General features: G+C 44.7%; 1 protein-coding gene and 1 long non-coding RNA gene across 5 annotated transcripts in view; one reads left to right on the top strand and one right to left on the bottom strand.

The window, feature by feature from the left end:
* SLC37A3 (solute carrier family 37 member 3) overlaps positions 1–20,582 on the top strand; it is a 30,946-nt gene that overhangs the window by 2,435 nt on the left and 7,929 nt on the right. For all 4 annotated transcript variants that reach the window (XR_014516300.1, XR_014516301.1, XM_083462040.1 and 1 more), the window contains exons 2-13: positions 2,636–2,818; positions 4,188–4,302; positions 6,954–7,046; positions 7,617–7,700; positions 8,600–8,745; positions 9,691–9,787; positions 11,047–11,131; positions 13,030–13,241; positions 14,041–14,182; positions 15,501–15,602; positions 18,924–18,971; positions 19,639–19,790. Coding sequence is in view for 2 of the 4 variants with exons in the window: in XM_083462040.1 (XP_083318166.1) it covers positions 2,724–2,818; positions 4,188–4,302; positions 6,954–7,046; positions 7,617–7,700; positions 8,600–8,745; positions 9,691–9,787; positions 11,047–11,131; positions 13,030–13,241; positions 14,041–14,182; positions 15,501–15,602; positions 18,924–18,971; positions 19,639–19,790 (1,371 nt within the window). In the remaining 2 variants the exon portion in view is untranslated. The remainder of the gene's footprint in view (positions 1–2,635; positions 2,819–4,187; positions 4,303–6,953; positions 7,047–7,616; positions 7,701–8,599; positions 8,746–9,690; positions 9,788–11,046; positions 11,132–13,029; positions 13,242–14,040; positions 14,183–15,500; positions 15,603–18,923; positions 18,972–19,638; positions 19,791–20,582) is intronic.
* LOC310687242 lies at positions 16,375–19,619 on the bottom strand. The gene is made up of 2 exons (XR_014516322.1): positions 19,077–19,619; positions 16,375–16,739 (listed from the first exon to the last, which is right to left on the bottom strand). It is a non-coding gene; the product is annotated as an uncharacterized lncRNA (long non-coding RNA).

Raw genomic sequence — 20,582 nt, forward strand, 5'->3', positions numbered from 1 at the left:
ATAGTAGTTTGCCTAAGGCAGAGGTGGCTGACCTTTGGCCTTCCAGATGTTGCTGGACTACAACCCCCATCATCTCTGACCATTGAGGGCGATGTAATCCATCATCTGGAGGGTCACAGATCCAGGGGCAGTCTGTGGCTTATCTCCTCGAAGATCTCTTCCTAGCAGCTCATTTTCCTTCTCCCCCTCCCAACTTCTAGGAAAAAATAGCCAACTAAAGGACAGATAAGATAAGCCTAGACAAATAGCAGTTGCCTCCTCCAGCTTTCTCCCTGTCTGTCTCTCTCTAGGAGACTCCAGCCATAGGGCAGGGGGTGGTTTTGAAGCTGCTGTGTCTCAAGCAGTGAATGTAATCTGTAGCCAGAGACACAGATGTAGCCCTATTTGGGAGTTCTGTTTCTATGTACAGTACAACATACATGCAAAAGAGAGAGTGGGGACAAGGGTGGATAAAAATCAATAATTATTTTTTTAAAAAATATATATTTTAAATGGGTTTTTTAAAATTTAAATCGGATTTTTAAAATAAAATGCTTTTGGAGGAAAAATATTTCAAAAGATAGTTTTCTATTTAAGTTATATTATAGTCCAAAGGCTATTCATCAGGAAATAAGGATTTGTTTTAAGTTTTTCATGTGTGCTAAAACTCAGTCTAAGTTTTTTTTAAAAAAAGTTTAACCACATCAGTTAACAAACATGGATGCATGTGCTATAATGCTATTGTTTTAGTTAAATAAATTGTTTAAATTGTTATTAAGGAAATGATTATCAACAGTTGACTTATTAAACCTCACAATAATTTCATAATTATCTATGTATTTCTAATAGTATAACCAAAATTGTCTCTGAAAATTTATTATGCCAAAAATGAAACCTTCATCTGGTTGTAAATATTAAGTTTATACCAGCAAAAATGAGTCTGTTTAAAAAAATGATTTAAATCAAGTCTTACTGACTAGTGATTTAAATTTAAATCAAATCCACCCTCCTCTGTTGTCCTCAAGATCATGGAAGGTGCTTCTGATTGGGGGAGCCTCCTATACTCATGGGGATTCCCTGCATGATTTAGAGCCCTGCCTGTCCAGAGCCTCCATGAGTTCTTGAATCTTCCTGCTTCAAACCTTCAGCCTCTAAGAATTGGAATGTAATGGGGATGGCAGTGGGACAGTGCACTCATCCTTATCTGAGTTACACATTCGAGCAGAATGCCTGGACGGGGCTAGTTGCATCTGCTTGCTTTTTGAAACACAGTAGAGCACGTGGGCCAGCGCTCCTGTGTGCTCTGCTTCGGTATTGTGGCTGCATTTATTTCAGAGTTTTTATACTCTGTCCTTCCTATAATCAGTAATATAAACTATAAAGCAGAAGAAATTCACTCATCCAGTATAAAAACAGCAGTACAAAGCCTTTACTCTAACCAGCCTCAACGTCGTATTCGAAACGCAAATAAGTTTTCATCTCTTGTATAGAAATAGCTAGTATCTCAAGTGGGAGGGAGCTCAATAAACAGAGCACAGCTACCAACCATCCTTGTCTCATATCGCCATCTTGCACTAGGACTTTCGGGCGGATCTTGAGACTCAGGGTGGCAGGTCTTGGGAAAGACATATTACTAATGAGTCCATTGCTTTCACACAGATATACATAAATGTAATTGGCCTCTTATAGTGGTGGGACAGGACCCTAAGTTCATTAATCTTTCAGAGTGCTTCTCCCTATATGAAACTACCCAGATTTTGTAATCTTCTTTTGAGGCTGTCCTCCGGGTTCCTTTACTTGAGATTCCTGCATTGCACTAGATGACACTTAGGGTCCCTTCCAGCTCTACAATTCTATGGTTCTAAGGGTTGCATCAAGAGACAGGGCCTTTACAGTTGTGTTTCCCTGCTTGTGGAATGCACTCCCTTGTGAGATCCATGTGGCACCATCAATTAACTTTCTCTTGGTGCCAGATGAAAACTTCTTCCAGGCATTTGATGGGTTATGATGATTTTGCTGTCTATTGCTCTTATTTTCTCTGCTATTCTATTTTATTGTATCTGTTATATGCACGATTTTTATTGTATTTTCCTGTTTTTCATTATGCTTTATGCACTTAAAATTTTGTGAGTTATTTGGACACACTCCTGTGTGCAAAGGGACTCATCAATGGGAGAAAATAATAATTTTCTAAGCCAGTTTTCTCATAAGTAAGTTCCACTGAGTTCTATGAAACCTTTTAATTTTATTTATAAAACAGTTTATATGACACTGCGTCATTAAAAAAAAATCTCACATTGATTTACAACAAAATGGAAACATAAAACCAGACAATAAAATCACAAAAAGTTAAAAGCAAGTTAAGTGCAAAAAGAAATTGGAAACAAACAGCAATAGACCATTGTGGGAAATGTTTTCTTAATTGCCCGCAAAGGCCTGGCAGAACAGAAAAGTTTTCAGTAGAAATTGGCACAAAAGGCGCCCGCTGAATATCTATTGGCAGAATGGGCCAATGATACTAAAGGTTTGATTTCTCATTGTTAAACAAACCCGACCATCCAACTCTGGGAATGTCCAAAAACTCTGAGGATTGAAATGATAAAATGCTTTTGATTATGTTGCCACTGCTTACCTTTTCCTCTTTTTTATTATTAAGGGAGAAGAGAAATGACCTAATCTACGTTCTACCCTGAAAGGGTGAAAGGGGGTTGGGGAGGGGAGTTGGGGAAGCCGGAAGGAGAACTATGCCTGGGGTTCGGAGGAGGCCGCCTGCGAACAGGACCCTCACGTCGCAGTGCACACACCATCATGTCGCCGTGTTCCTGCTCACGTTCTTCAGGTAGGTTGTTGCAACTGAGTCTGTACAATAGCCATTTTGTGGGGTTTGTGGGCGGTTGAGCAAGTTGACGGTGGAGAGACAGTTAAGAAGCTGATTCTGGATGGAGATGCTTGCTTGATATTTGCTTGGGTGTTCTCCTCGTTGCCTGTGGTGAGAAACTAGTGGCCCTCTAGAAGTTCCTGGGCTACAACTCCTGTCATTCTTGACCGCTGACTATGCTGGCTGGGGCCAATAGGAGTAGTGCTCTTAATAATAGCAGGAGTGCTACAGGTTCCCAGTCCCCTGCCCCAACTCATCTTCTATTCATTTTAGTTTCTGGTTTGGCTTTTGGGAGGTTCTGTTCCTCTACAATGTACATGCAAAAAGCGGTCTTCCCAAGACCAGCTTTTAAAATCCTTCCCCACTCTAACCAATATTGTACTTGCCAGTGACAAGGGAGGGCCAGATTTCATCCAAAATGATCCCTACACAGGAATATAACTCAGCAGATTGTCGTCCACATACCCTTCAGGTAAAGGCAGAGATAAACCTGCCTTTAATTATGAAAGCACAACACATAAGGGAGGGCAGTATATCGCCCCCTAAAAGGAAAACCACCCCCAAGGAGATCTCTCTGGGCTTTTGGACTAAAATGAGATACAGTGGTGCCCCGCAAGACGAATGCCTCGCAAGACGGAAAACTCGCTAGACGAAAGAGTTTTCCGTTTTGGAGGTGCTTCGCAAAACGAATCTCCTATGGGCTTGCTTCGCAAGACGACAATGTCTTGCGAGTTCGTGCTGGTTTTTTCCCCTACCCCCCTTTTTCTAAGCCGCTAAGCCGCTTATCAGCTGATACGATCAGCAGATAAGCCGCTAATAGCGCTAAGCCGCTTATCAGCTGATACGATCAGCAGATAAGCCGCTAAAAGCCTCTAAAAGCCTCTAATAGCGCTAAGCCGCTAATCCTTCAATGGGCTTGCTTCGCAAGACGAAAAAAAACGCTAGACAAAGAGAATCACAGAACGGATTCTTTTAGTCTTGCGAGGCACCACTGTATGTAGATGAGGAGGGACTAGGTTTCCGCCAGACAGAACATCCTCCGGAGGAGGCCTCGCAAAACAAAGGTCCTATGACTACTAATGTGAGCATCTTACATCCATCATCCGAAATCATTGAATGCCTGGGCAGCTCCCCGTGTAAGGATACCACCAGAATAAATGACAACCAGTTGCCACAAAAAATGGCAAGCTCCAAAAGTTCTTTGGAAGTGACAAGGGCAGCACCTCTCAGGAAATCAGATAGCAATTCTTGTAGGTATGAGAAAATAACCTGTGTGTGATATTCCTTCTTTCTCTCTCTCCCTTCCTCCCCACCCCCTTAATTTTCCCAGCTACTCTTTGCTCCATGCCTCCCGGAAGACGTTTAGCAATGTCAAGGTCAGCATATCCAACCAGTGGACCCCCTTTCCCCATAACAACAGCTCCCCCAGCCTCCAGCCAAATGAGGTAAGTTAGTCATAGCCATCCATTTCAATGGGTTTAGTTTGAATAGGGCTAACCTAGGATATAAAATTCATATTACAGGTCTGCAGGTTGCCCCCAAAAGGGATGCTTTTCTGTCCACCAGGGAGGGGTGGGCCCAACAGCTATTACTTGTGAAGTGGTAGCTCATTTCACAAAATTGGTCACCTGGTAGGGGAAGCTCCCTTCTCCATTGTGGGAGCCAAAACAAATCATCTGTGCTTTCTTTGGGTACCATCCAAGCACTACATCCTGTTGTCGCAGGAGAGTGATCTATTGGAGGAAGGTTCCATGGGGCTGATTTCACTGCATTGTGTCCCACGTGACATCTGTATAGGAGCAGTGATGTGAAAGAATGGCTGGGGGGGGGGGCACACTTTGCTCTCTCCTGCTTGTGTGAGGTCAACCTGGTTTCTCAATAAGCAGAATTCAGAAGATTTCTGACGTAGGTAATCTTGACTCCATTAAATATTGACTTTGGCCAGCGTTGGATGTATTCATCCAAACCGCCAAAAGCAAGGGAAAGGGAGACAATGTGACGTTCTCTTTTTCAGCACTCTAGGCTTTCTAAGATTTCACCCAGCTCTGTAATGCCTGGAATTTTCCTTTAATGGAAGCAAGAGAGGCAAATGACTGTCGTCCTTTAGCAGCTGCAGCAGCAATGGCTCTAAAGGAAGATCCTATAGAAATGGGTGGGACTTGCCTCCAGATAAACCTGAATAGGATAACACTATATTTTTTTTGTGCCAGCTTCTGTATTCTTGGGTTGTTCCCTTTCCTCCAGACTGTGAGTGAGACAGTGGCAGATGTGTATTTTGCCACCCAAATGGGCTCCTTTCTCAGAAGCGGGCAAGTACTGTCTGCCAATCATGGTGTCGGAGCTGTGGAGAACAAGTGCTCAGGAATAGCTGGGGTGCCACATAACAAAATCTATAAAAGGAGGATTAACACAGTGGAATCGCCCCTTTGCTTACAAGGTGGAGGGAGACATTTTTCTCTTCCATGCACAAGAAATGGTTGGGGAACATTTTTAGCGTGCTTATAATAGAAGTGAGTCGGGCTGCCAAGAACCAGATCAAATTGCTTGGGGGGCCTAGATTTTACTTAGGGGCCAACAGTTGACCATACCTAACTCTACATAAAACTAAAGTTGGCTGTCTGCAAGTTGCCATAAGGCTGCGATCCTCTGCATTCTTACTCTGGAGTAAGGCAATTGCATCCAGTGATTCTTGAGTAGAAGAAGAAGAAGAGGAGTTTGGATTTGATATCCCGCTTTATCACTACCTGGAGGAGTCTCAAAGCGGCTAACATTCTCCTTTCCCTTCCTCCCCCACAACAAACACTCTGTGAAGTGAGTGGGGCTGAGAGACTTCAGAGAAGTGTGACTAGCCCAAGGTCACCCAGCAGCTGCATGTGGAGGAGCGGAGACGCGAACCCAGTTCCCCAGATTACGAATCTACCGCTCTTAACCACTACACCACACTGGCATGCAGTAGCTCAGGTTGCCTCCCTTTCTGATTCAGGGCAAGTACACACAACTCCACACTTAACCTATACCCTTGTCCCTTAGTCCTTTCAAAAGGCTGTGTGTGGTGTAACAATACAATCATCAGCACTCTTGATTTATGCCTTTAGGTAGTGTCAGAAGACTAACGTATCCCTTGATTTTAGAGATTTGTGCTCCAGATAACCATATGGAAAATGGCTTGGCTCTTTGCAAGTTGTCACTTGGAAGCAGCATTATAATCTGTCATTGCACATTGTTTTGTTTGTAATGGCACAGTAAGGGCCACAAACATGGTGCCTCTGGGCAGAGATGTGCCCACAGAGAGCTTCCTTTGTACCTTAAAAGCCCCTTCCTCTTTCCATGCTCCCTGGTTAAGTTCATCTTGAAAGAAGTGCTTCCCCCCAAGCCTAATGGTTGCAGTGTGTATGTGTGTCTTCCTACAGATTTCAGGTGGGGAGAAAAGCTGATCTCTCAGCCCACACAGTAGGCGTAGGGGGGATCCCAACTCCCCCCTTTTAATTACTGGTATGGAGGGGGGAAGAGAGTGTGCATTGTATTGTATACATGCATATGGCTGCTTTGCATGCATAGTGTCTGCAGTAGCTTCTCCAGTTCGCATATGTGCCCCATGCCCCCAAAGAGCTGATGGTTACATTCAAAAAGTTGTGTTCAAAGTGAAAAGTTGTTTAACATCATGACACGGCGCAGATCTGGGGTCTGCCAACCAGTCGACACTCAGTGGAGAACTGCATCAGAATCATGGTGTCAACGTCTCCCCCAACAAAAAAAAGTTAAGAGTAAGTGTCAAATGTGAAGCAGCCCTTTCTGGGTAATTCCAGGTGGGGTGTGTTTGTACTTTGAAAAGTAAGACAGTGTAGGACCTCTTCAGTAGAGCCCTTAGGAATAAAAACATTAACATCTTTATCTAAAGTGCAAAAGGGACTGACCTCTAGTGGTTGGAGTCAGTGTTACAGTACTGAGATTGCTTGGTGCTTCTGATGAAGGCTGGGGCACGGAAGATGAGTCGTGCTGGTTATCCCTGGTAACTTTTAAGTTGGTGTTAGGCTCGGTTATCCCATCAGCACATTTGAGATCCCTATTTTGGGGTGATTTTTGCTTCTCTCTGCAGCTCTGGAACAATAGCCATATATTTCCCGATACTAGGAAAGCCACACTCTTCCTTGGAACTTTGGACACCATCTTCCTGTTCTCGTACGCTGTGGTGAGTGAAACCTTTTCCCCATCAAACTCTAAAAGCCTGTCTAAAAGAGAGAGAGAAAGAAGATCACAACCCCCTCAGGTCTGGTGTGTGTGGGGGGGGGTGTACGTTTGTAGGATCTTAAGAACCTAGAAAGCTGCCTTACCCCGAGTGACATCTTTGGTCCATCTGACTCAGTATTGCCTACGTGGACTGACAGTAGACTGCCATGGTTTCAGACAGGAGTCCACCTGGCCTTCCTCAAGATGCTGGGACATTCTGTGGATAAGGCTGATGCTCCGCCACCCAGCTACAATCCTTCCCATTGAATTAAGCTCTGGATCCACCAAATACTTGTGTGGCTTTGCAGAAGCCAGGGCATGGATGAATTCCTGCCTTCCCTAACTTGGTGCCCTTCAGAGGTTTGAACTCTTCTAGAATACAATATAGAATTCTAGAATACAATATAGCCTCTTCTAGAATGCAAACCACAAAGAATAGTGCGATACCTTGAAGCCTACTGTGTTGAAAGCATTCATAGTTCAAAGACTACATATTGTTAAATGGTAATATTTTCCTCTTTTTTTTTTTAAGGGTCTTTTTATCAGTGGTATTGTTGGGGATCGTCTGAATATGCGCTGGGTCCTGTCATTCGGCATGTGTTCCTCTGCAGTCGTGGTAAGCTGGGAAATCTCAGCTCAAGCTGGGAAGAGATGTGCAGTTCCTACAATACTTGGTTTTTGACATGGAAAATTTCATTGTAGTCAGACTTATTCCTGAGACAATGAGGAGTCTAGGGTTTTCAGCATCTTTTGATTTTGTGTATGGTAAATTTGTATCCTCTGGCCAAGGGGAGTTGTTAGATTCATGAAAAAATCCTCAATACTGCACATGTTCAGATACTGCAAGGCTTCAGCTGGTTAAGCACAACCAAGCTAGTAAAGAAAAGACATGAAACCTGACTGTAGTGCATATTGTTCATGCAGGCTTTTGCAAACCCACTCTGCAGTGAGATCTTTTTTGGCCTTTCCAAATTAAGTTGGTTCAACTGGGATCTCAGTTCCATTGCTTGCACATGTCTGTATGCTTCAGGTCTTAGTTGGTAATTCAGTCAAGAGATTGGGAAGCACCGGGTTATTATAGCATCTAGAAATAATTGGCTGGAATTACTTGTTTTCAGCCTTGGTAATTAGGTTTACATTCCTTCTGAATGCAGCCTAGATTGATTTTGACCTACTAGGTCTGTGTGGCTCACCTGTGTGGTTCTCTTTGTCCTCGACATTCCTCCTTCCTTTTAAACTGGTTCATTTCTTCCACCTTCCATTGTCTTTTAGCAACCCCAAAACTATTCTCTTAAGCCACGGTCTTGTAAATTAGTGCCCTCTTTGCTTTGTCTCCTATAGTGAGCAAGGATCAGCTCCAGGTGATCCTAATCAGGGAAATATTTTACAGAAGTGTTGCTGCTTCTTTTCTTTTAGGTCACAAGTGATTAACACAGTGGGCCCGTGAGTTTTGTAGGCTTGTTTGCAAGGCTGCTTTCACCTTGCTGTTAACCGCGTCACCTTCTTTCCTCCCAGGTGTTTGTTTTTGGCACTGTCACTGAATGGCTGCATTTCTACAACAAGTGGTTCTATTGCTTCCTGTGGATTGTGAACGGCTTGCTGCAGTCAACTGGCTGGCCCTGTGTCGTAGCTGTCATGGGAAACTGGTTTGGCAAAGCCGGGTATGTTTGTTCCTCCTCAGTCACTTCCTATTCATTTGTGCCTTGTCTCTCCTCTGTCTGTGCATTTTGCAATGTACCTGTGGTGCTCTCAGATGTTGCTGAACTACAGTTCCCACCATCCTTAGCCATTGGCCATGCTGGCAAGGGCTCATGGGAGTTTGAGTCCAACAACTTGGGGGGGGCACAGGTTCCCCATCCCTGTGATATGCACTGGAGTAGATCTTCAAACTTAACAAAAACACTAATGAATAAATACACATATACAGTGGTACCTCAGGTTAAGTACTTAATTCGTTCCGGAGGTCCGTTCTTAACCTGAAACCGTTCTTAACCTGAAGCACCACTTTAGCTGTGCCGCCGGAGCGTGATTTCTGTTCTCATCCTGAAGCAAAGTTCTTAACCCAAGGTACTATTTCTGGGTTAACGGAGTCTGTAACCTGAAGCGCCTATAACCTGAAGCGTATGTAACCCGAGGTACCACTGTACATATATAAATAATATGTGTTTGCATGAGCTGCAGTCCTGAGGTAATTTCTGAATCTTCCTCAAGTTTCTGTGTAAACAGAATCATTTGTTTTGTTAGACGCTCTTGGTTTGCCTTAATTTTCATTGTAAGTAGAGACAAGGGTTAAATGGCAGCATTATCTCTGGTGTGCAGCATTGGGTGGAGTGCCCAGTTCACTGAAAACAGACCTCTTGGGCCAGTATTTCTAGGAAGCCTGGAATCCAAGAATGATTGGGTGACACACACAGAGCATCTCTCTGCTAGCAATGTTGGTATTCCCAATGAAGTGGACAGACCCGTGAAGGCTTAACCATGCATGCAAAGTCTGTTAAGGGAGTGTGGAGAGGAGCATTTCACTGGGTGTGCCTCATATATTGGACTCTTCTCTGTCTTCATTTTCAGCAGTTAACCAATTTTTTCTTTCTCTCTTGGACACTCAGGAGGGGGCTTGTGTTTGGTCTCTGGAGTGCTTGTGCCTCGGTGGGCAACATTTTTGGAGCTTTCCTTGCCTCTTCAGTTCTGCAGTATGGCTACGAAGTGAGTGCTGTTTGCCTTCCACATGGACTAGAGCTAGTCTTGGTATGCAAGACTGAAAACCATGGGTCCCCCTGCTGGAGCTCATTTTCAAGGGAGATGCTGTCTCCAGCTTTGTCTTAATATTTACATGAAACCACTGGTTGGGTTGTTCATGGTGGGCAGCTGTGGCTCTGGTGATGGGAATGTCTGTTTGTCCCCTCCAACCCAAAGAGGATGTTCTTAACGTAGGACTATTCCTGGGTCTGGACCTTCTCCTGGATGCCCAGATTGGAGCTGTGGCCAAGAAGGAAGTTCTGTTGGTTTTGGCTGATTCTTTAATCATTACCTTCCTGGAAAAGAAGCACCTAATATCAGGGTGCATAGCCTGGTAGCCTCTAATCTGGAGTACTACAATTCAGTCTACATGGGGCTCTCGTTGAAAGCTGCCAGGAAACCACTTGCTCCAAAACATGGCAACTAAACTAGTATTTGGGATTAGCTATGCCACTGTTCTCTGTTAACTTCAGCTGCTGCAGATTTGCTCCTGAGCTATATTCATACTGCTACCACTTGCTTCTAAACCCTTAATTGTCTAGGTCAAGGATATTTGAGTTCCTTCTTCCATAGGAAACTTCCTAATCACTAAGATATGGGTATAAGTACCTTCTTGTGATCCTACAGACAGAATGGGCCTTTTTGGTGATGGCCCCTAAGCTTCAAAATTGTCTTCAGAATTAGGGTTTTTTGTTGTTTTTCTATTTTACTTCATGTCTCTACTTGTAATTTAAGTTGTATTGTTTAAAACCTGTTAATTGTGAATCTGATAGGATTGGAAAGTGGGCTGAAAGGCAGTCTAAATAAATACACAAACACAAAACTCCATTTATTATTTTGTCCATTTTTTTGGCCACACCAAACCAAGTAGTTCTGTTAAAGTTTTTCCATTGTGTTTATTTGTGCCATTTTTCATGTTCTGTACATCTCTTACATTTTGATGGTTTTAAGGAACTTGTAAATCTGTTTTACTGGCATGAAGTGTTGAAAATAAATAATAAATGGAGTTTTGTGTTTGTGTACTTATTTAGACTGCCTTTCAGCCCACTTTCCAATCCTATCAGATTCACAATTAACAGGTTTTAAACAATACAACTTAAATTACAAGTAGAGACATGAAGTAAAATAGAAAAACAACAAAAAACCCTAATTCTTAAGACGATTTTTAAGACGAAGAGACTAAAAATACATGTGTAAGAGCTCTGCATTTGTTTCCCCTCTTTCAGTATGCCTTCCTGGTGACAGCTTCAGTCCAGTTTGCTGGAGGAATCATTGTCTTCTTTGGCCTGGTGATTTCCCCCAAGGAAGTAGGTGAGTAGCAGTGAGGTGACCACATCCTCTGACTTTTCTACTTGCAACCCAATCTCCTTTTATTGCATTAAGTGTATAACTTGTGGATGATAGTGGTTCAGTTCACATTCCACCAACTCTGTACTGGTTACACAGCTGCCTATTCATTTCCAGATCCTACTTAAAACACTTTTTGGCCTTTAAAGCCCTAAAAAAAAATATTGAGGCTAGGTTATCTCAGGGACAGAGTGTTAAGATTAGCCTCAGAGGCCCTGCTCTGCCCTGCAGGTAAGGACTGCAAGGATTGCATCAGGAACGAGGCCTTTTCAGTGCTTGCCCCACACCTTTGGAACTCTAGCCCTGGGGAAGTCCACCTGGCTTCATTTCTGCTGCTTTTTAAATGAAACTTGAAGACACTTTTTTAAAGCTGTCCTTGGACTTGGAAAAAGTTTTAGTTGCTGCTGTTTTGTTTTTGTTTAACGGATAGCTTTGATGTAATTTGTTGCATTTATTATTTTTTGTTTCATGACGATGTCATGTGCACTAAACTGTTTGTAAACCATCGAGTGAAACCACTGGGCCCTAAAAGGTGGGTTAGACATTGCTTTAATATGTTGCTAAAACTCCAAAACTTTTTCTACACGTGCTCAGCTCCTGCTATTATTATAAACTGCATCTTAGGCAGTGGCACTGAGAAGCAGTGGGTTGCAGGAGCTATTTATTTAAACCATTTACATACCCCATTTCTCACAAAGTCGAGTCAATTAGCCAGGCAAAAGCAGGGCAGTAGAGAGAGATGAAAACACAAATATGCAACAAAACACTAGCAGCAAAACTGTGTGAGCAAAGAGGCAGGAGGCAGGTGGAGAGCTACTTTGAGCAAGTAGCAATGGTTCAATACAAGCAGGAGGCAAGCCCTGTTTTGATTTTTCCCTTTTTAATTTTTGTTTCCAATCAAACATCCGTTTGCAAAGAGTGTCTAGAACAGGGTTTCTCAAACTCAGATCCCCAGCTGTTTATGGACTACAGTTTCCCATCATCCCTGACCACCGGCTCCTGCTAGTCCAAAAATAGCCAGAGACCCAAGTTTTGGAAACCCTGACCTAGGACAACTGTATGGCCCTCTGTCATGGATGCCTATTTGTTGAGATTCCTGCATTGCAGGGGTAGAAACTGGTGACTCTGCAGAAGACCCATCTTAGAAGAGTTTCTAAGCCAAAGCGTTGTTACCAGATAGAATGGCTGCTGATGGAGAAATATGAGTGAGGCTATTCTTACATTCTCCCAACATTCTTGTTCCCTGAAGCTACTAAGTCTTTCCAAGGTTAGGAGTTTCCAAGTTCAATGATGAGATTGGGGTGGGATACCCATGTGTGCACACATGTGTGTGTCTGCTAAGGGCAGAGGAAGTTGTAGAGGCAGGGCAGATCTGGAAGCAGGTTAACATTGGATGTGTGGCAAACTAACTCAAGTAGCTCCTTAGCAAGCCTACAGCACAGAGTCTTCCTCCCTGTTCCTCCGCTAGAACTGCTGCTGAGAGACTTAAAGTATCTCCTGCTTTTTGAGTACCAGCAGCACTGTCAGCGATGCAGTACTTTGGGGACATTCAGCCGCAGCCATATAGGGAATGCACTAATTTGTTGTGTCTTCCAACTAATGGCCAGACACTCAAAGCAGAGAGAGCCGACGCCAGGATCAGACAGGATACTTTCGAGTGCTCTAGAAGACCAGGGGTAGAAACTGGCGACTCTGCAGAACACCATCTAGAAGAGTTTCTAAGCCAAAGGAGGAGGACTGAGGTATGGGAGAGCAAGCGAGCCAATCAGAAGGGAGGAGAAAATGACCCAAAAGAGCGATCGTTGGGAGAGGGGATGGTGTTGTCCTTTCTTTTTGATTTGCGGCCCCTTCTGCTCTTCTAGGCCTCCCTGACGTTGGCGAAGAGGGCGATGGTTCTGCGGAAGAAGATGTCAGTGAGCCATTGATTGGTAGCAGTGATGACGACGACGACAACGACGATCAGAATTACTCCATTCAGGCAGCTGATCTGAGCAACAGTGGCAGCAGCAGCAACGCACGCCAGCCCAAGCCTATTGGATTTTTTCAGGCTTGTTGTCTACCTGGGGTTATATTGGTAAGGGCTCTTGATGTTGTTAGGAATAGGTGGCACCCTGGTCTGTGTACTCCATAAGGATCTCTGCAGCTTTCCCTGACTTGGTGCCCTCCAGATGTTGTCAAGACTCCAGCCCCCATGAGCCGTGGGCCAAGGATGAAAGGCAGCAACATCTGGAAGAAACCTGCTTGAAGGACAATCATCTAGTGAGGGCAACCAGCATCTTTTAATCTGGGGTCTCTGAGACTTCAAGAAATTCCTTCTATCTATCTATCTATCTATCTATCTATCTATCTATCTATCTATCTATTCATACATACATACCCTGTCCATCTGGCTGGGTTTCCCCAGCCACTCTGGATGGCTCCCAACAGAATATTAAAAGCGCAATCAAAAATCAAACATCAAACTTTTAAAACTTCCCTAAACGGGTCGGCCTTCAGATGTCTTCTAAAAGTCCGCTTTCTTGAGGTTTCCCTTTTTGTCTTCACAATAAAAAAGCCGGTTGGGCACAGAGATGCAACACAAGGTAGCTCAGCTGATTAGAGCCTGGTGCTGATAACACCAAGGTTGCAGGTTCAGTTCCCGTAAGGAACAGCTGCATATTCCTGCATTGCAGGGGACTGAGACTGGGTGGTCGTCGGGGTCCCTTCCAACTCTGTGATTCTATAAGGCTTTACCTAAAGCCCACCCAGTGAACCTTGTGGCAGAGCTGGGCATTTGAACCCAGGCTTCCTTCCTCCTAGCCCATTATGGTGTGCTTGCTATGCTCGCGTTGCTTCAGTTCTAACAGCTTTCCATTGGGTTGCGTTTCTTTCAGTATTCCTTGGCCTATGCCTGCTTAAAGCTAGTGAACTACTCCTTTTTCTTCTGGCTGCCTTTGTACCTCTATGACAATTTTGGATGGAAGGAGGCGGAAGCTGATGAGCTGTCGATCTGGTATGATGTCGGAGGGATTATAGGTATGCAGAGCAACATGCAATTGCTCCCTCCCCCCCCTTTTTCCTTCCTTGAGTATAGATTTGGGTGGGAGGGAAAAAGCAGCCACCATTTTTGTACCGGCTCAGTGGTTTAAATTGCTTTCTATTTGCCTGTTATTCATGATATGTTTTGCTGCATTTAGGATATACCGTATTTTTCGCTCCATTGGACGCACCGGACCATAGGACGCACCAGACCATAGGAGGGGGAGAACAGGGGAAAAAATTTTTTCTTGTTCTCCCCCTCTAAAACAAGGTGCGTTCAAGCTACATTCACCAGAGCTTGTGGGGCTGGCGGTGGGGGGAATCGCTGCTTTCCCCCACCGCCATCCTCAAAGATCCCTGAAGCCTTTGGAGCGCAGCGCCTCGCTGTTCTGGCTTGGGAACAGCTTTGCTTGCTTCTGCAGGACAGCGGGTTGAAGGCACCCCGCTGCCCTACAGAGGTTTGCGCGCAGCCGTCCCCAAGCTAGAGTAGCGAGACGAAGCCCTCCGTCTCGCTGTTCTGGCTTGGGAACAGCTTTGCTAGCTTCTGCAGGACAGTGGGGTGAAGGCACCCCGCTGCCCTGCAGAGGTTTGCGCGCAGCCGTCCCCAACCTAGAGCAGCGAGATGGAGCCCTCCGTCTCGCTGTTCTGGCTTGGGAACAGCCTTGCTAGCTTCTGCAGGACAGCGGGGTGAAGGCACCCCACTGCCCAACAGAGGTTTGCGCACAGCAATCCCCAAGCTAGAGCAGCGAGACGGAGCGCTCCGGAGTGCTCCGTCTTCCTATTCTGGCTTTGGGCTTAGCGGCGCAGCCTGCATTCGCTCTATAGGACGCACACACATTTCCCCTTAATTTTTGGAGGGGGAAATGTGCGTCCTATAGAACGAAAAATATGGTACTTCTTAAGACCTAGTATGAGAGTGAACTCAGGAGGCAGAGGTCTGGGATGGGATGAGAGACTAGAATGGAGAAGCTTTGGCCCCCCACAAGATGTTGGGTTACATCTCCCATTGACACTGCTGGCTAGGACTGGGGGGAGTTGGGAGTCCAGCAACATCTGTGGGGTGACGTGTTCTTCCACATCTGGAATCTGGGCATGAATTCAGAGTCAACGAGGAGACCCATGAAGCTGTACAGGATGGTCAGGCCTCAATGTCTAGGCCACATTGCTTTTAAACAGTGACATCCGATCCTCCGTTTGTGTTGTATTTTGCTTGTAGTAAACTATAGCCTGCTATTGCAGTTGCCATTGAAGGCACATCAGTGAGTGTCTTCTGCACTTCTACCCAGAAGGCCCCATGTCTCTTTTATTTCTGCAGGTGGCACCATCCAAGGCTTCATCTCTGACAAATTGCAAAAGAGAGCCCCGGTGTTAGCCGTTAGCCTCATCTTGGCTATTGCAGCTCTCTTGGGATACAGCCGTGAGTACTTCTCTGCTTGGTATGGGGTTTAATAGCGTGGGGTCATGTGTGACCTGCACATTGTCTTCTCTAGTTCAACACATGGTGTGGCTTCAATGACATGGAATCAAGGAGACAGCTGAAATGTGTTATGACTGTGCTTCATTGTCTAATAAGGCAAGGGTTTGGGGTCGCCTTGAGTTCAGATGAAGTATATCAGAAGAGCTTGCTGGATGATCAGACCCAGGGGTCCCAACAGTGGTCAGCCAAGTGTCTTGGGGAAGCCCCCAAACAAAAGTTTGGGTGAGTGAGAAAAAGGCCATACAGGGTGACCTGCAGGGAGGAAACACCATTGTGTGTTGTGTCTGTACACAGGCATATCTGCATCCATTTGTGCATTCCATGTGCCACATCAACCTCCTTTAAAGTGGGGTAGGTGAGAGCTTTCTAGCCATCAGAAGTAGTTTCCACCATGGCTCAGATCAGTGAGCAAGCCAGACTTGGAGACTTTTTTGTAGAGATCAGGTAGTGTTACCACTCTGGCTTACGGAGCTTTTATTGCTGCAGTGTCGGATCTCCCTGTAAGTTTTTCATCTGGCCAGAAAGGATTGAGGCTGTATACAAATAGAATCTCCCCCCCCCCCCGCCCCGCTGATAATAATTTTTATTAGTTTTCAGTTACAATAATCCAATAATAGCCTCATTATAACAATGCCAAATTATAATACAATTACTAATACCAATCATTCAGATGCCAAATTATATAATTTAGATGGTCCCTCGTGTGCTAGAATTGATGGTTTGATGATTTACTTTATTTCTGCGTTCCAAACTCTTATTAATTTCAATTGCACTCCAGTCAGCCGTAACAATCCCTTATGCAACAACTGCAATATTAACGACTGCCATTCGTATTGACACATTAAATGCTTAATAAATCTACAGGTGAAGCATTCAAACCACATCCTTGTTCTTCCTGTGTGCTGCAATTATTTTGTCTGTGGTGTTTCTTCCTGTCCTTGTAAAATACCATGTTTATCTTTTCTCGGTTGTTTCTGTTCTCCATCATGCCTTGGGTGGAGCTAATATCCCATAGCTGTTTCAGAAGTTCTCCATTGCTCCTTCCCGTGCCTCATTGTTTTGCAATCTTAACATCAGCTGCAAAAATCACACAAATAGAATCTTCGTCCTGATCGCTCTCCTTTAGGCACTTCCTCAAGGACCATCTTTTGCACCCCACAGATTGCAAGGCAAACTGTTTAAAATGTCTTTCACTGCGTGCAAATATTGCAGGCATAGGATTATGCAGTCTGCTCTTGTGAGTTACACTGAACTCTTTAATGGGCAGAATTCTGCACCTTAAGAGTGTTGTGTAACTGGCCATCATCTTCTGGCAAGAGAAAGATCAGCTTTCCTCTTTCTTGCATGTTTCTCAAGTGAATGCCGTGGTACCAATAAGAGCAGGTGGTGATGCATTTCAAATTTTATGCCAGCTAGATGGCAGTGAAAAGTAGCAGTATTGCTCCTGCTTACTGTGCTGAGGCAGGTATTGTGGAGCGGCTTCCTGGATTTGGGAATAATTGCTCCAGGCATGCAATGGGTGATTGTGGAAAATCTTCCATTCTCAGTCTGAGAAACTGCAATGCATAAATTAGCAGCGGGAAACCTCCAGCCCCAGGGTTTGCAAACTTGGGTCTCCAACCTGTTGTTGGACTACAACTCCCATCATCCCTAGCTAGCAGGACCAGTGGGTCAGGGATTATGGGAACTGACCTCCAAAAACAGCTGGAGACCCCAGTTTGGGAAACCCTGCTCCAGCCTATTAGGCCTGCAAAGGCTGTTTTAAGAGTATAAGGAAAGTCCTGCTGAATCAGGACAAAGACCCACCTAGTCCTGCATCCTGTTTTTACATGGCAAACCAGATGTCTGTGGGAAGCACAGAACTGCGTCTTACAGCACACTCTCCATCAGGGATTCCTGCGAAGTGACATTCATAGGCCCTCTGCCTCAAGACAGTGCAGGCAGTAGAGACTAGTAGCAGTTAGCGTTTCGTTGGAGTGAATTCCATGTTATAACTACATACTGCGTGGGGAAAGGGCTTGTTGTCCTGTATGCTCCCACATTCACCTTCCTTAGAGTTCTACTACTACGAGAAAGGGAGGAAAGCTTACCTGCGACCACTTTCTCCACAATATGCATAATTGCATGCATCTCTGTCATGCCCTCCTTTACTCGCCATTTTTTTCCTCCAAACTAAAAAGCCCCAGTTTTTCTTATCCCTTGATCATTTTGGTTCCCCATTTTGTGTAGCCTTTTCCGCTCTACAATATCCTTACTGAGAGGAGGAGGCCAGAACTGTGCATAGTATGCAGAGTGCAGGTGCCCCGTAGATTTTTATAACGCTGCTATGATACTGATAGTTTTGATTTCAATTCCTTCCCTTAAAAAAATAATAATTTTTTTGCTCGTTTTCTAAGTAGGCTGTGAAAAAGTAAATAAACTTACAAGATGCCAAAACATTTGTATCCTTAGAGTTATCCAAAAGACTTAAACAAAAGAAAACAGAAACATGTGCTTGTTTCAGAGTCCTTCCTAATGGTTCTGTTCTTCAGAATTCATCCAAAACAGCCAGTCGTTTGAAGTGTTTTGGGGACCCAAGTTCGCTATGGATCATTCCATGTATCTGCATATCATTTTCAATCCCTTTCCTACTGATCAAAAGAACTGATGCGATTCCAGCAGTTCACTGGCCCATACAGTGGTACCTTGGTTCTTGAACTTAGACTGTTCTGGGAGTCCGTTCGACTCGCAAAACCATTCAAAAACCAAGGCGCAGCTTCTGATGGGTTGCAGGACCCATGTTGGACCCAAGCCATGTTGGACATTCAGCTTCTGAAAAATGTTTGCAAACTAGAAGACTTACTTCCGTGTTTGTAGCATTTGGGAGCCGATTTTGTTTGACAGCTAAGCCGTTCAGGAACCCAAGCGCCACAGTACTAGCCTTGTATTCAATGTGGTGTCCCATCGCCTTGGCCAGGTTGAGTTTTTGGTTGGTCATGAGGACATAAGATGAGCACTGCTGGATCAAGCTAGTTTCCCGGTAAGCCTTGGTGAAGCAGCTTTAATGATCAGCTTCTCATTCCTTCCTGATCTTTTCAGACTCGTTCCAAAGGGTAGTTACGAACTTGAAGCATTTCTTTCTTCTCTTAATCTCAGAGGTTGCAGGTCCGAGCCCCGTGTTGGGCAAAAGATCCCTGCATTGCACGAGGTTGGCCCAGATGATCCTCATGGTCCCTTCCAACTCTGCAATTCAGTGATTCTATGATTCCTTTCTTTTTATAGGTTCACCAAACGACAAACTTATCAATGCGGTTCTCATGGCAATAACAGGTAAGGAGAAAGGGCTGTGGCTGGACACAAGGCAGATCTCATCCTGCCATCTGTATTGGAGTAAAAGTGTGATTTGTTAGGTTTCTAGGGCACTGCAATCCTCACCTGGCCATAGCAAGAAGGGGGTGGTGCATATTCTCTTCTCCTTTCCTCTCATGGAGATGGACCAGATGGGCTGGAGCAGGGATAGCCAACCTGGCATTCTCCAGATGTTGCTGCATCACAGCTCTCTTCATCCTTGACCATTGGCCACATAGGGACATTGGTCACATAGGGAGACATTGCATTGGCTTACCTGTAAGCCAGCCTTTCCTGGCTGATTTGTGCATACACAAACCTGCCAACGTGGGATAAAGGTTCGTGCCTGCAGTGAAGGGGACTTTAATCCACGAGAGTTTATGCCGTAATAAATGCTTCATTCTTTAAGGTGCTGCAAGGTTCTTTGATTTGTGAAGGAGCCATCAAAAATAACACACAATTTTTGCATAATTGTGGAACTCCCTGCTTTTCAATTGAGTCATTTCAATTAAAGGTGCCTTCGTGGGTATTTGTAGGGTATATGGCAGGGTTAACGAGTTCAGATGAAAAACGTTCTGGCTTCCTAACAGAGAGCAGGCCCATCCTTTGCAGTGGTCTCAATTCTTTAATCTCTTTCGATTGTCCTTAGGCTTTTTCATCGGAGGCCCTTCCAATATGATCAGTTCCGCCATTTCTGCAGACCTGGGGCGTCAGGAGATGGTGAAAGGAAGCAGCGAGGCTCTGGCGACTGTGACGGGGATTGTGGATGGCACTGGGAGCATTGGAGCAGCTGTGGGCCAGGTGAGATTCAGAAGGGTTCAGAAGCACCTGTTGAAATTTCAAAGAGCAGAAGGTTCTGATATTCCACATTTTTAAAGGGTGAAATGGGCTGCCAGAGGTTTTTAAAAATCTAGCCACCATGAAGATCTTCCTTCCGGTAACATTTCACTGCATCAATCCTGATAATAAAGATTGTACGGCTAGAAAAGCGCAGCCAAAAAGTTCAAGGGACTGGAGTTATTCCACCTACAAGGAAAAGTTACAAAGTTAGGAGGGTTTTTTTAAAGTATAGGACAAATAGGTGAGTGAAAGGTGGATATATGAGAGATGTATAAAATTATCCATGGAGAAAGTGGTTAGGGAGAATCATCGTATCATAGCATTGTAGCACTGAGAGGGATCCTGAGAGTCAGGAAGGTTCTAATGGTGTTGCCCTCCTAAGAGACTCCTTAAAATTATGTAGAAGCCAGAGGCACTTGGATGTGTCTGTGGTGGTGTTACTGACGCCCTGCGTAACAGGAGCAGATGAGTGCAAGCCAAAGAGAACACAGGGCAAACTGGGGAAATGTCCGTATGGTACGAGACTGCAGCTAACATTCTGGCAAAGGTAACCATTACGGTTTCCGTAATGGAGTGCCAAGGAGCCCGCTGGGGCCGGAGTTCACGTCTTTGTTTGTAAGTAGGTTTTGAATTGGCCCCAGGGAGCATTCCAGCAACTTATCAGTAGCGCTGATCTGTGGGAGGGGGAAGGAAATTCCCTCTTGGCTTTGCGCTGTCTCTGGAGTGCCTTTCCCTTCAGAAGCGGACGCCTCT

This window comes from Podarcis liolepis (assembly GCF_965112155.1).
Source record: "Podarcis liolepis genome assembly, chromosome: 10".
In the NCBI taxonomy this organism is placed as follows: domain Eukaryota; kingdom Metazoa; phylum Chordata; class Lepidosauria; order Squamata; family Lacertidae; genus Podarcis; species Podarcis liolepis.